At 34.3% G+C, this 12,892-nt stretch overlaps 1 protein-coding gene across 1 annotated transcript; it reads left to right on the forward strand.

Annotated features, from left to right (window-relative positions):
- The first annotated feature begins 8,459 nt into the window (after positions 1-8,459).
- Positions 8,460-11,048, forward strand: LOC104908274 (peroxidase P7). The gene is made up of 4 exons (XM_048639294.2): positions 8,460-8,742; positions 8,816-9,007; positions 9,086-9,248; positions 10,462-11,048. Exons 1-4 carry the CDS (start codon positions 8,506-8,508, stop codon positions 10,845-10,847), a joined length of 978 nt encoding a protein of 325 aa, XP_048495251.1. The 5' UTR covers positions 8,460-8,505; the 3' UTR covers positions 10,848-11,048.
- The last annotated feature ends 1,844 nt before the right edge of the window (positions 11,049-12,892 follow it).

The following is a 12,892-nucleotide window of genomic DNA, read 5'->3' on the forward strand; positions in this document are numbered from 1 at the left end:
TTTGTTCAAATAATAGGAATTAACGAAAACCGCATAAGTACAAATTTAGAACTCATTATATTACTCAAAGCCTAAGATGTATATATAGGATCTCAATCCTCAGGATTCATTGGTACGGGATTCAAGAATTTTAAGGAGGTGAGAAACATATGGGTTCCAATTTCCATATTCAAATTACTACAACTACACAATTTTGTCATTTTCTACAATATTACATCTGTTCTATTTCATTCCTAAAATTCCAACCAAACACTCCGATTTAAATCCTTTTTTCCATTTTTACCAACTTAATTTTATATTTTACTTTACTCTAACACATTATTTAGGTAAGAGGAATTAGCGAGAAATGAAGGAAGGAATAGCAAGGGGATCAAAGCTAGTTCCCTTATTTGAACAAAAATATGTTAGGGAGAAGGGGGGAGAGAGGGAGAAATCCACTCTTTAGTAAACCTCACCCCTCTTAAACTAGAGAATTTTGGAGGGGACGTGAAGCTCCACCTTTCATCTCCCATGTTGGAATTAAACATATATATAAACAAAGAATGATTATCATTTCACCTCTAAAACTAGCTATGCAGATTCGCCATTTGTAGCTGCCATTGCTCTAGTCATAATTCCAAAGCATTTTGTCGTCCCTACCACGAAGCTATATGATGGAACGACAGATCCTAGCGAGTATATTGCACAATATAAATAAATAATGATTATCATTCCAATATTCCGTGAGATGCGCGAAGCTTGCATGTGCAAGGGATTTGGGTCGACTTTATCAGGTCCCTTGCTTCAATGGTTCATTAATCTACCTATTGGTGCTATTTCTAGTTTTGCAGGTTTGGTGGACATGTTCAACCTTCAATTTGCCAGTAGCAGACGCCTTGAGAAGCAAACCAGCGACCCCTATCGGATTGTCCAAAGGTATAAAGAACTATTAAGATACTACCTCAATAGGTTCAATTGCGAAAAATTCTCCATTCCAAGATGTGATGCTCCTACAACCATAGAGGCCCTCGGGAGAGATTTGCTTGTAGAATCAGATTTGTACAAGCTAAGGAATTGACAGAATACCCTTGTCCGACGTTTGAAGATACCCAAGCCAAAGCTCTTGTGCAAATTCAGTTTGAGGAAGATTTTGACACCAGGCCACAAAGGGAGCACTTCCTAGGCAACTTTCCAAACAACTTCCTAGGCAACTTTTCGAACCACTTCATAAGCAGATCCCAGCAAGAAATAATATCTTCTCGTAGCAAACTCAACTGGCATCTTCCCATGACAAATCAAATAAAGGCATCTTCCTATAGCAAATCAAGTATTCATAGGCAAAAAGAGTAACATGTTATTTCTGTCTTTTAATTTCATTTTCATTTTTATTTTTATGCAAGCAAACAACCAATCCTTTAACTAAATTTGTTTTGCAAGACTCTTGAAAACTACCGTCCAATGGCAATTTTGCTCGATAACAAAACACGCGCAAACTATTGGTATGACCTTTCAAAAAAGGAACAATGCCTATGCATATTACAAAACAAATGAGTACGAAACAAACTTCAAAACGGGTCGACGTTTTAGTTTTCTACAACATGCAAGCATGATATAAATGAAACACATCATTTCGAGCGAAATGACAAGTAAAACAAAAGCAAATTTCAAACTAAATACACAAATTGCTTCCAGCAAGCAACATGCGAAAAGCATACACAAAATGCTTTTAGCAAACAAAAAGCATACACAAAGTGCTTCTAGCAAATACATACAAATGGCAAAGTCTTGAGGCATATTCACTTTCAAATTGTCACATAAGAGAAATTTGCAAAACGTCATCTCAACATGCATCTTGCAACGAAGATAGAAGCACAATTTCCTAATTCGTCATCATTGCTTCAACTAAATTAGGAAATTGGGGGCTATTGTTATTGGGTAAAATTCCAATCCACGTGGCAGCAATATAGTGGCAGTATATGTGTACCGGTGGCGACAAGTGATTGGTTTAAAGATAGAAGCACGGGTCGCTGATGTATCAGGAGGTTAGTTTTGACCTTCCTAATAAGAAGGAAGTTGGCACCATCATGGAAATACCAACAAAGAGGTTACAACAACTTAGCAAATACATGGTACCTAACTAAGATTATTTTTCAGCTTTGAGTATCAACTACGGTACAACCAAATAAGTTGTCAGCAAGAATTATTTCAACTTAGTACAATGAGAAAAATACGCCTACCATTCCACTTGCATATTTCAATCTTCACTCCCATCTCCAATTTTATTTCATCTAGGCAACTCTCTCTCACACACCATCATAGTAGTTAGATTTTCCCTGAACACAATAACACACAACAATGACAATTAAATCTAAATTTCCATAACAACCTCAACTGGGTCTTCGTTTCTTCATCTTGGCTGGTCTTCAGCCAAAGTATAGGCATACTCAATATACGTATAACTTAGTTTCTAAGTTTCTCCAAATTCATCGAAACTCGGGCAGGATTAGAGAATTTCTTGAATGTTATAGGGTTGAAGATTATTTAACTAATGTGAAATTGTCTAAATTAATTTGTGTAGAGAAGAATATGGGGGAGTTTAATTATAGGCCGGATTCAACAATGTATAATGTGGTAATCCTTGATATAGCAATTGGGTTGATGAGAGATATGGAATCTTGTACTTGACCTAATTTAATGGGTTTTAATTTATTCAGAGGCCTAAGATAGATCAAATTGGAGTTTGATAGAGCATGGCTAAACAATAGAGCTTACTATGTAAGATTTGATGTGCTTCTGTACTTAGGCAGACATGTATCTGGTTAGGTGGAAACCAATTATGGAACTCATTGCATGTTGTTTGGACATGCACATTTTCTCCCTGTATAATTAAGCAAATTGTACAATATTTTGCAATAAGACACCAATATATTGTTAAATTACTACTCTATTTTGAAGAAGATTTCTAGGGATTGTTGCTATAAAGCACTCTTGCTGTTACACCTTAGTATGCAATAGAGCACAAAACAACAGCTGTCGAAATACGTTCAGAAACTCTAACCTATCACAGAGGGGTGGAAAAAGATACTTTCTGGCTCTTCTTTTTGTTTTTAATGTTGTACTAAGTTTAGTATAGTTGGTATTCCATGTTTCCGCTGTCAATTATGCACATTTCTTGTACTTTTGAAGGGTGGTGATGAGCTAGATTTTGAAGCTCTTATGAAGAAATGTAGCAGGTTAGCCTCAAAACTTTCAACTTACAGGACTTATATTCTTGAAATAGAGTATTAAAAAATTATTAGAACTGATACATTGGATTCCACTATCTATTTATTTCTATTAATAGTGGGTTGTTGACACGCTGAGTAGATAAATTTTTTTCCTTCCCATAGCACTATGGGTATATTTGACTTCAGACAGTGGCGGATCCAGAAATTGAGCCACGTGGGTTCGGGATTGTTCGAACATAAATTTTAAATTACACATTACTATTGAGAGTTAAAAAAATTTTAAAAGGAAAATTTTCAACAATTATACTTAACGGAAATTCCATTCTTAATTACATTACAATAAAATAACTTTGAGATTGGGGGTTGTATATTTATATAACATTAATCCTCATACCTAGTTTTATTTCATAACAAAGTGAATTTTTGACTAAGTAAAGTTTTATTTCATAACAAAATGAAGTTTTGACTACATATAGTTTATTTAGTGGTCAACCAAGTACTAAAAAGAGGAGGGAACAAAAAAAAAGAATGAGAAAAAAATGAAATAAAACCGCCTCTCATGATTGATGAACCAAGTACTAAGGGGAAAAAAAGAGAATGAGAAAAGCCAAAAATGAAATAAAACCCCATTTCACAGGATCGAATCTGCGTTCCCCACCAGAGGCGGAGCTAGAGTGGGTAACGTGGGGTCACGTGACCCCTCAAATTAAAAAAAAAGAATTAAAGATTTTTCTTAAAAAAAAAAAGAAAAAAAACAAACCAGCAGCTCAGCAGCAGTACAGGCGTGTAGCAGCACCTAAGGGCTAATGTTTCTGCTTCTTTTTGGAATTTGGCCCACTTGCATATATTTATTATAGTGGTCCCCAATTTCCTAACTCCCTATTCTTATCAGATTTTAAATTAAATTAAAAATTAAAAACCATTTAATTTTGAAGACTATCTATTTCTCTCTCCTTCCTTTCCCAATTCTCACGCTTAAAAATTTTTTTACCTCACTATCACTGAGTCGCTCCCCAGTGCTCAGTCGACATTCAGTACCGGCCCACCGCAGCCTTCACCGCCGCACTGCACCGCAACGGCACCGCAGCCTCCTCCGACCTCCGACCAGCCGGCAGCTATCGCCCATCAGGCATCAGGTATTATTATAAAACTATTTACAGAATTTAAATTTTAATTCTTTTACATTATTTATTTTCTAATTCCTAAATTGTATATTTAAAATCTTATTTGGTTGATATTAATTGTAATATTTGCATATATGTGTGAATTTTCGAATTTGTAAGGTGTGATAAGTGATTGATGCATTTAGTTAGTTTGGTTTTTATTTTTTTGTGAATGTTGAAATTGTGAGATGTAAATTTGATAAATTAGGTAGTGTTAATTAATTATAATTTTCTATGATGATTTAGTTTCTTTATGATGGTAATTTATTGATTGATTTTCATATAGTTTAATAGTTAGTTCATATGTGTTAATTTGTATATAGAAAATGATGAGTGATACACCTACCTAGATCAAAAAAATCAAAGGCAATGGGAAAACAACCCGATCTTCGACAATTTATATTAAAAAAAATGAAATTTCAATATTGAATATCCTTTGTCTTTTTTTGTGACCCCTCAATTTTGAAATCCTGGCTCCGCCACTGTTCCCCACTCACACAAACTATCATTGCACGTATAGGTTGCCACTGTGCCAAGTTAGTAGGTCTATTGTATTTAAACGTGTTTATTATATATATCTCATATTTGATTTCTTGTTTCGCCCAGTTTTTCTCCCAGATTCGCGTGGGTTCAGTTGAACCCACTGAACCCACGCTGGATCCGCCACTGACTTCAGGGTACTGACATACCTATGCTTAATCACTACTAGAAAACAAAAAGTGGTTTATGTTAGTAACATCTCACCTTATCTAGATTATCATAATCAGTTTCAAAGTTGCTATTAGTAATGGTTTTGATCATTATTCAAAATAAAGCTAAGATTTTTTTGGATGTTTATATGCATGTGTATTAATAAAAAAGGTCGAGATATAAGGATGTTCATATGTATGTGTATTAATAAAAAAGTAGAGATATAAGGTATTGGTGCTTTTCCATTTTTGAGATTATGAATGGCAATAACTCTACTCTTTTTCACACTACAAGTATGATAATATATAAATTCCTATCATATAATTATGTTTATCTATATATACTCTAAGGCTCTCTCCAACTTTAGATAAAGCGCTTTAATGAAGATTGTCAACACATATGTGACATTTGCTTAATCGCACTAATAAAGATATGAGAATTGCTCTCTTTCTCTCTTTATCTGAATTCAAATTATATTAGATTCAAACTTTCTAGCAGAGTGCTTTTCATTAATCTTTGCTAAGCTGGTATCATTGATTGATGGGGAAGTTAAACTAGCCAAGGAGAAGATGCATGGGAGGTTGGCTTGTGGACTTGCTAGTGAGAAATCTGCTGCTGAAACGGCGAGAAATTTGTCTAAGGGTGGTTGAGCTGTGAGCAGATCAACTTATTCAGGTAGTCCTTCTGCATCTGGACAAATGAGTCGAAGTGCAAAAATAGTCGCTATAAAGAACAAATTGAAGGTTTTGGAAGAAGATGTCAGTAAATCAAATCAGAAGCAGATCGAGTGCATATCAATATATCATCATGGTTCATAAGCTTCCATTTTAACTTATGTATTGTGCATTTTCTTCAAAATCTCATGCGTCAGGGGCCTATTTTTTCAATTTCTCCCTGGGTCTAATAATATTCAGAAACGGCCCTAACAATCGCCCTTTTTGTATGGGCCAACACCCGTCCTTATACGTGATACTACTTGGACAGACTGTGTCGTTACTCGTTACTGATAAAGATGTTGTCTAGTTTATTGAGGGGGCCCAAAACTTTAATGCATGTTGAAAATTGCTCTCTGCTAAGTTCGAGCAAATTGTCTTTTTCTTGGGGCTACACCTATAGAGATTGGACTTCAATGGAAATTAGGATCCACTATTTTCTTCTTCTTCTGTCTTGTACTCTTCTAAAGAAGTTAGAGTATGTTCAATTGTTAGACTCTTCAAGGAGTTTATCAAATACTATATTAATTTTTCTCTCCTCCACATCACTCATACCCAATCTACTCAAAAACTCTATTTTCTTACTCCAATGTTAGACAATTTTGGGGTCATCACATTTCCCATGAAACTAATAATACTTTGCCCTTGTCCACTCAAGTGATACTTTTCAGATTTTTTTCTTTTGTAAACGGTCCATATTCATGAACTGGGCAAGCCTTTCTCTCCTCCCTTTTTTTCTCTCTCTTAATTGTTTATTATTTTTTTTAGCATTCTCTCTCCTCATAAACTGTCAGTGGACCAACCACTGGACATACTCTTAAATTCTTGAGGAAATAAAGAAGATCCAGAATCCAGTCTACTCTAGGTGTTACCTACCTATCCCGAGGTTTGACTTCAAAAAGTATGTGTTCTTTGTAACTTTGTATTTAAGCTGTATAAAATGTGTTCACAAATTGATATGACACGATCGTGGTGATTATATGACTTTGAGTTAGCAAAAATAATATTTAATAAAAGGAAAATGATAGAAGGTCTTATATTAGAAATAATAAGCTAAATTCAAAATTACTTACATTGATTGACGAGTGATTTTGTCGTTCACAAATTTCCTTTGTAGTTTTTTTTTATCTTATATATTTGTTTTTAAATAATTTGCAAATCATATATGACAATTAATTTGAATTTGTGCGCACATGATTATTGCAAAGTACTTTTTAATATAAAGGAAATTTGTCAGTGACGTGGAATTTTAGTTGAGGACTTGAAATACATGAGAATCACTTATATAATTTTGGAGTCGAGGCTTGATTAGTAAAACTAAACTTCAAAAATTATTATGTCCTTCCAATATATTTAGGCATTGGGAAGTAAGGAATTGAAATTAGAGGTTTTGACCCATTATAAAAGACTGGTTAAGTTTTTTTTTATATAAATATATACAAACCTCTAGTATTGAAAAAACTATTGGGAGAAGCTTTTTAATGAGAGAAGATTGGAACTATTGATATAAATTGACAATTAGGCTAAGATAATATCAACTAAAATATTAATCGCAATACTTTTCTTTTCTGAAAGTTTCAAAATATTTGTACCCTCATTTATAATATTAATGTTGGCCTTTTTTTTCTCTTTCTTTTTCCTCAACACACGGGGTGTCCATTTGCAACTTTTTGTGCACCTCACTAAGTAGGGATATTCATTTCGGATATCGGGTCCAACTCAAAAGTTTGGATATGCGAAAATTTTGGATTAGGAAAAACGCTATTCGAATCTGATCCGAAAAATTTCATAACGGATCGCATATTCGAAATTGCGTCTCGAATCGGTCAAATATTCGAAAACTAAAAAAATTGAAATTTTCAAAGGAAAAGTTCATAAAATACGTTTCGGATCGGATTATCGGATATCCGGCCTTGAAAGCGGATATTCTGATCAGATATCCGAAAAAACCGAAAATTTTCCATTTGAAAAATCCCGGATATTATTCAATCCGAAAACCAAAATATCGAATCAAGTATTCGAAAAACCGGATAGACCAGATAGTATATTTATGAACACCGTCACTAAGTTGCAACTGAAAAACAAAGCATATAATTCTAATATATCTAAATAGAACTAAATTAATGTATTGATTACTCTAAAATAACCTTTTTTTTTATTTCAGAAAACTGGAATAGTAGCATACGGCATACCACATATATATGTACAATTAGTCAATTACTTCTTTTTTTTAGGTAAGAAGGCCGCCCTAATCGGATCGGAACCTTGCACATGTCAATCCGACCCGGGTTTGCAAGCAAGGCCCCTTGGGAGTAGGAGAAATGGTAAGGGAAAATCCCCACCCCCAAAATGCCTCTAGTGGAGTTTGATCCCACAACCTTAAGGTTGTGCGATACAAACCAAACCACTCGACCAAGTATTACTTGTTATATATGTACAATTACTTACTTGATCATTACATGAATGGTTCTTGGAAGTTGTATTATCAGGTCTTTTTCTTTTTGTTCTTTTGATTGGTCTATTCAACTTTATCTGATAGTTCATGACTCAAATCAAATAATGCATCATTAATGTATATTAGTTGAGGGGGGGCATGTTACTGATTGAGTGTTTATGTGTTGTCGTTAACAAAGTTTGTCAATTGGTTCACAGTATCTAAGATAAAATGCGCACTTATAACTTATAACTTATAACTTATAACTTATAAGTAACTAGCTCCTACGATTATACTTCATGTCGGCAAGAAGTAAAAAGATTAACAATATGGCTTATGGCAAGCTTTGCCTTTTACTGCTTATTCTTTCTGGTCTGTCTCTAACTATACATGCCAAGCTTTCATCTAATTTTTACTCTTCTACTTGTCCAAATGCTCTCACTATTGTCAAGCAAGAGATTGCGAAAGCCATAAAAATCGAGGCTCGAATCGGAGCTTCGTTACTTCGCTTGCACTTTCATGGTTGCTTTGTCAATGTATGTAAGTACTATTAAGTGATTGTTTGTAACTTTGTGTACAGATTCATTTAACGCATTGCAAATTAACCAGGGTTGCGATGGATCACTTCTTTTGGATGATACTTCAACTTTATTAGGCGAAAAAACAGCTAATGCTAATAACAACTCAGTTCGCGGGTTTGAGGTTGTAGACAACATTAAGGCCAATTTAGAGAAGGCTTGCCCCGGAGTTGTGTCTTGTGCTGATATTCTTGCTATTGCTGCTCGTGATGCTGTTGTTTATGTAAGCAGAAAAACTTGTCAAGATTATGTTAATACAATAGTAATTGAGCTAACAAGAATATAATTGAAATTATTGCAGTATGGTGGCCCATTTTGGAAAGTAAAATTAGGAAGAAGAGACTCTCTCACTGCCAATAGAAGTGCAGCCAATGTGTTTATCCCTCAACCTTCTTTCAATCTTAGTAATCTTACCTCAAGTTTTGCTACCGTGTGTTACAAATTATATGTAGTTTTAGGATTGTGTGCTGTACTTTGTAGGTGAAATTTACTAGTACTACACCTTTACTATAAACCCTTATACAGGTATATACTTTTTGCAAAAAAAAGATGTATATCTTGTGGTAGGAGATTGTCTATAGGAGGATGATACTTAGATTTGAATTCCAATAATTATTCTTTAATGTCTTTAAGTTGCGATTTAAGGGAATTAACTTCAGCTTGTAAATGTTTAGTCGTAATTTGTTTTGAAAATATTGAGAGTTAGGTATTAGTCAAATATTTTTGATAAGTAACAGGTTCAGTTCTAGTAGGATTTTTTTCTTTAAAAATAACATATTTTAATTTCAAAAGATGTTCCTTTTTTTTTTATATATGTATAATTAATCTTATCTATTAGCTCAAATAAAAGTTCTTTCTCATTCTTATTATTTTTGATACTTCCTTTGTTTCTTCTTACTCGCTACACTTTGAATTTCACGCTTGTCGATGCACTATCTTGACTATTAATATCTTTAATTGTGTATTAGAGTAAACTATAAAAAATTGATTTTATGAAAAGATACATTGAGATGAATCCAACGACATATTACATTATAACATTTTGATTTTATATAATAGTAAATAATGCATGGTCAAACCTCATAGATGAATAGTGGAATTTTTAAAGTGTAGCAAATAATTTAAAACGGAGGAAGTAACATTAATAGAAGGAAAAGAAATAATATCTGCATATTTTTCGGCGTAGTCCAGTTTTGAAAATTTAGTCAGAAAAAATATATCTTCACTATGTACTATGTTTTGAGTTATTACTATAATGTGAGGACAACTTCCTACAAAAAGTAGCTAAGCCATATCATAGAGGGAGTTTTTGTTTTTTCTCCTGTTCGTTGCCTTTAGGCTTTAGGTATGTATACATGGCCTTTGACAAATATGCATGCAATGTGGAAGCCGTAAAGAATAGATGTCGGTGAAGTTCTTTTAACTTGTTTGTATATACAAGTTATTAGACTTATTACTGTGAAGTTAAAACATATAAGTGATAGAACTTTGTAACAGTGATCTAAAATGAACTTTTCTTCATACCTATCCAATTTATTCTTTAAATATTGTAATATGTGACATGAAAAATTACGTTTGAAATCAAATTCTACAGTACAGTACAGAAGTTGAGAAGCATTGCCATGAGATAATTATTAACTTTCCTTGTTCCATGTTTTGTGACCTTCATCTGCGTAGGCGGGCATACCGTTGGGTTTGCGAGGTGCACAAGTTTTCGGCCACACATATACAATGACACGAACATTGATTCGGCCTTTGCCAAATCGCTTCAGAACACGTGTCCGCGAAGTGGAAACGACAACGTTTTGCAGCCCCTAGATTACCAAACAAGGTTTCGTTTTGATGACAAGTATTACCAGAATCTATTGGTTAAGAAAGGTTTGCTTCATTCGGACCAGCAACTTTACAATGGGAATAAAGCTGATTCTCTTGCTAAAAAGTATGCTATGAAGCAAGGCGATTTTTTTAAGGACTTTGCTAAAAGCATGATTAGGATGGGGAACATCAAGCCACTCACTGGAAATAATGGCCAAATTAGGACCAATTGCCGTAAACCTAATTAGGAAAACTTAATTTCTCGTATATAGATGTTAGCTAATTTAGTTTGTGATGTTTGAAGGTGATATCTAAGGCTTAAAATAGTCCATAGAGCAAAAAGTTATTGTCTAATGTCTTATATGTTCATAAGATTGATCAATGTAAGAATAATGGTTGTGATACGTCCAAAATCTTACCTAAATAATGTAACATTTGTTGTGCTTCCATTTAGTTCTCTTTCTTTTTCTAAAAAAATAAAATAAAATTTCAAGTGCGAAGAAGGTAAAATGATAAACACAATTTCAATTGAAATTATACAATAATGAATAGATGGGTAGCACTTTATACATCAACTTCTGCTAACGAAAGAAAATAAAAACTTACTAACTAACAACACATGCACAAAGCAAACAAAACTCCGTGCATGTAGGGTGCAACGTGCAATGAATAATTGATACTTCTATTTACTATTCTCAATTCCTCCCCTTTCTTGCAAGATAAGGGAATTATCCTTACTTCAAAATGTATATAAATAACTACTATCAGCTATTAATTTTCAAGCAATTATGCTTTGAAATCTTAACAATGTTAGTAGATTTTAAGTTCTTAAAACTAATTGTTCTAAGTAAGATTATTCATGTGCCTAGCCTAAATCATCAACACTCACACCAACTTCTAGTTCCTCCCAAATCTTGGCCTATCAGGATAGAGAAATATAATTTTCCAAAACTTGATTCAAAAAAATTGCTTGTAAAGGTAAAAATTGATGAGTCCAAAACACGGTTTATCAATTTGGAGTTCAATTAATTTCCAATTTTTCATATTTTCACAATAATTAACTTCACTTTACATGAATTATTTTTGCACTTAATTTTATTAATTATTAAGATGGGATGTCTGATTTTTCCCTTTTCTACGCTAATATGTACATCATGTGCCATTGTCGAATAGCAGTTGCAAGTTACAATATTGGGCAACTGATAATCTCGAGAAAAAAATAAAGCAAAAGAGATGATGAAGAAAGAGAAAGAGATGATTGTTAGGAATGCGCACATATCGTAGGCGCTAACAAATCGAGCAATCGAAGTATAATATATGAAGGGATTAAGAAATCTAAATCAATAAAAAAAAAATACAAGAAGATTTAACGTGTAAACCCTTGAATAAGGAGAAAATCACGAACACTACATGAACTTTAAATATGAGATGATGTTACAAGGAAAATTCTCTAATCTCTCTAGACTCTCTAACCTTTCTCTAGGTTCTCTACATTTAAGAATAATTCTCTCACTTCACATAAGGCATCATATAAACAATAATGATTACAAACATATTTATATTACAACTCAAACATAAGCCTAGAACACCTAGGAAAACGAACACCAAGAGGAAACACCCCTTGGGAGGCAAAACCTGCGAGGGAAGGGTCAAACCTATTACGGCCCGGCAGCAGCAACGTTGGCTAGGCAACAGCCCCCTGTAGGATTTGCTTGTTGCGGGTTGGTGTGGACTAGCTGCGGGTGCAGGTTACTACGTTGCCAATTCACGTGGGTGTGCGTCGCTCGAAGCTTCCTTGCTCACCACACCCCCCCCCACACACACACACAACACTCTATTTACCATCTCCGCTCAATAGACCCTACAATCTCCCGCATGGAGATCGGTAAAAGTGAAGAACACGCCCTTAATTAATATGTAGCCACAATCTAAACTTGTCATGATCACTCTCCATACATTACCTAGTACAGAATCACTTCCTAGTTCCTACTCACATGGGAAGTAACACCGAGGTTTCACTCAAACCCGAGTCTCCATCATCAGAACACGAACCATAAGACTCTTCATAATTCTACGAGCATCCCGGTAATGCTCCCACTCGAACAAAACATCCTTTTCTAGGCTTAATTTCTTATGCACCACACTCATGTGTGCCTTCTTCACCTTGTTCGTTCCACGATCGACTTTAGCCAAAGAGACACCGACTTTACCACCATAGTTCTTCTTCACAGGCCTATTATACACAGATTTGGCCGAACGACAGTCTTTGTGATTTTTTCTTCATTCCTTCCTT

This window comes from Beta vulgaris, chromosome 2 (assembly GCF_026745355.1).
Source record: "Beta vulgaris subsp. vulgaris cultivar EL10 chromosome 2, EL10.2, whole genome shotgun sequence".
NCBI classification, from domain to species: Eukaryota; Viridiplantae; Streptophyta; class Magnoliopsida; order Caryophyllales; family Amaranthaceae; genus Beta; species Beta vulgaris.

What these genes read in the sequence shown, in the direction of transcription:
- LOC104908274 (XM_048639294.2), top strand. Translation starts at nt 8,506, where the DNA reads ATGTCGGCAAGAAGTAAAAAGATTAACAATATGGCTTATGGCAAGCTT. An exon ending in TTCATGGTTGCTTTGTCAAT is followed by an intron (nt 8,743 to 8,815) that starts GTATGTAAGTAC and finishes CAAATTAACCAG; the next exon opens with GGTTGCGATGGATCACTTCT. An exon ending in ATATGTAGTTTTAGGATTGT is followed by an intron (nt 9,249 to 10,461) that starts GTGCTGTACTTT and finishes TCATCTGCGTAG; the next exon opens with GCGGGCATACCGTTGGGTTT.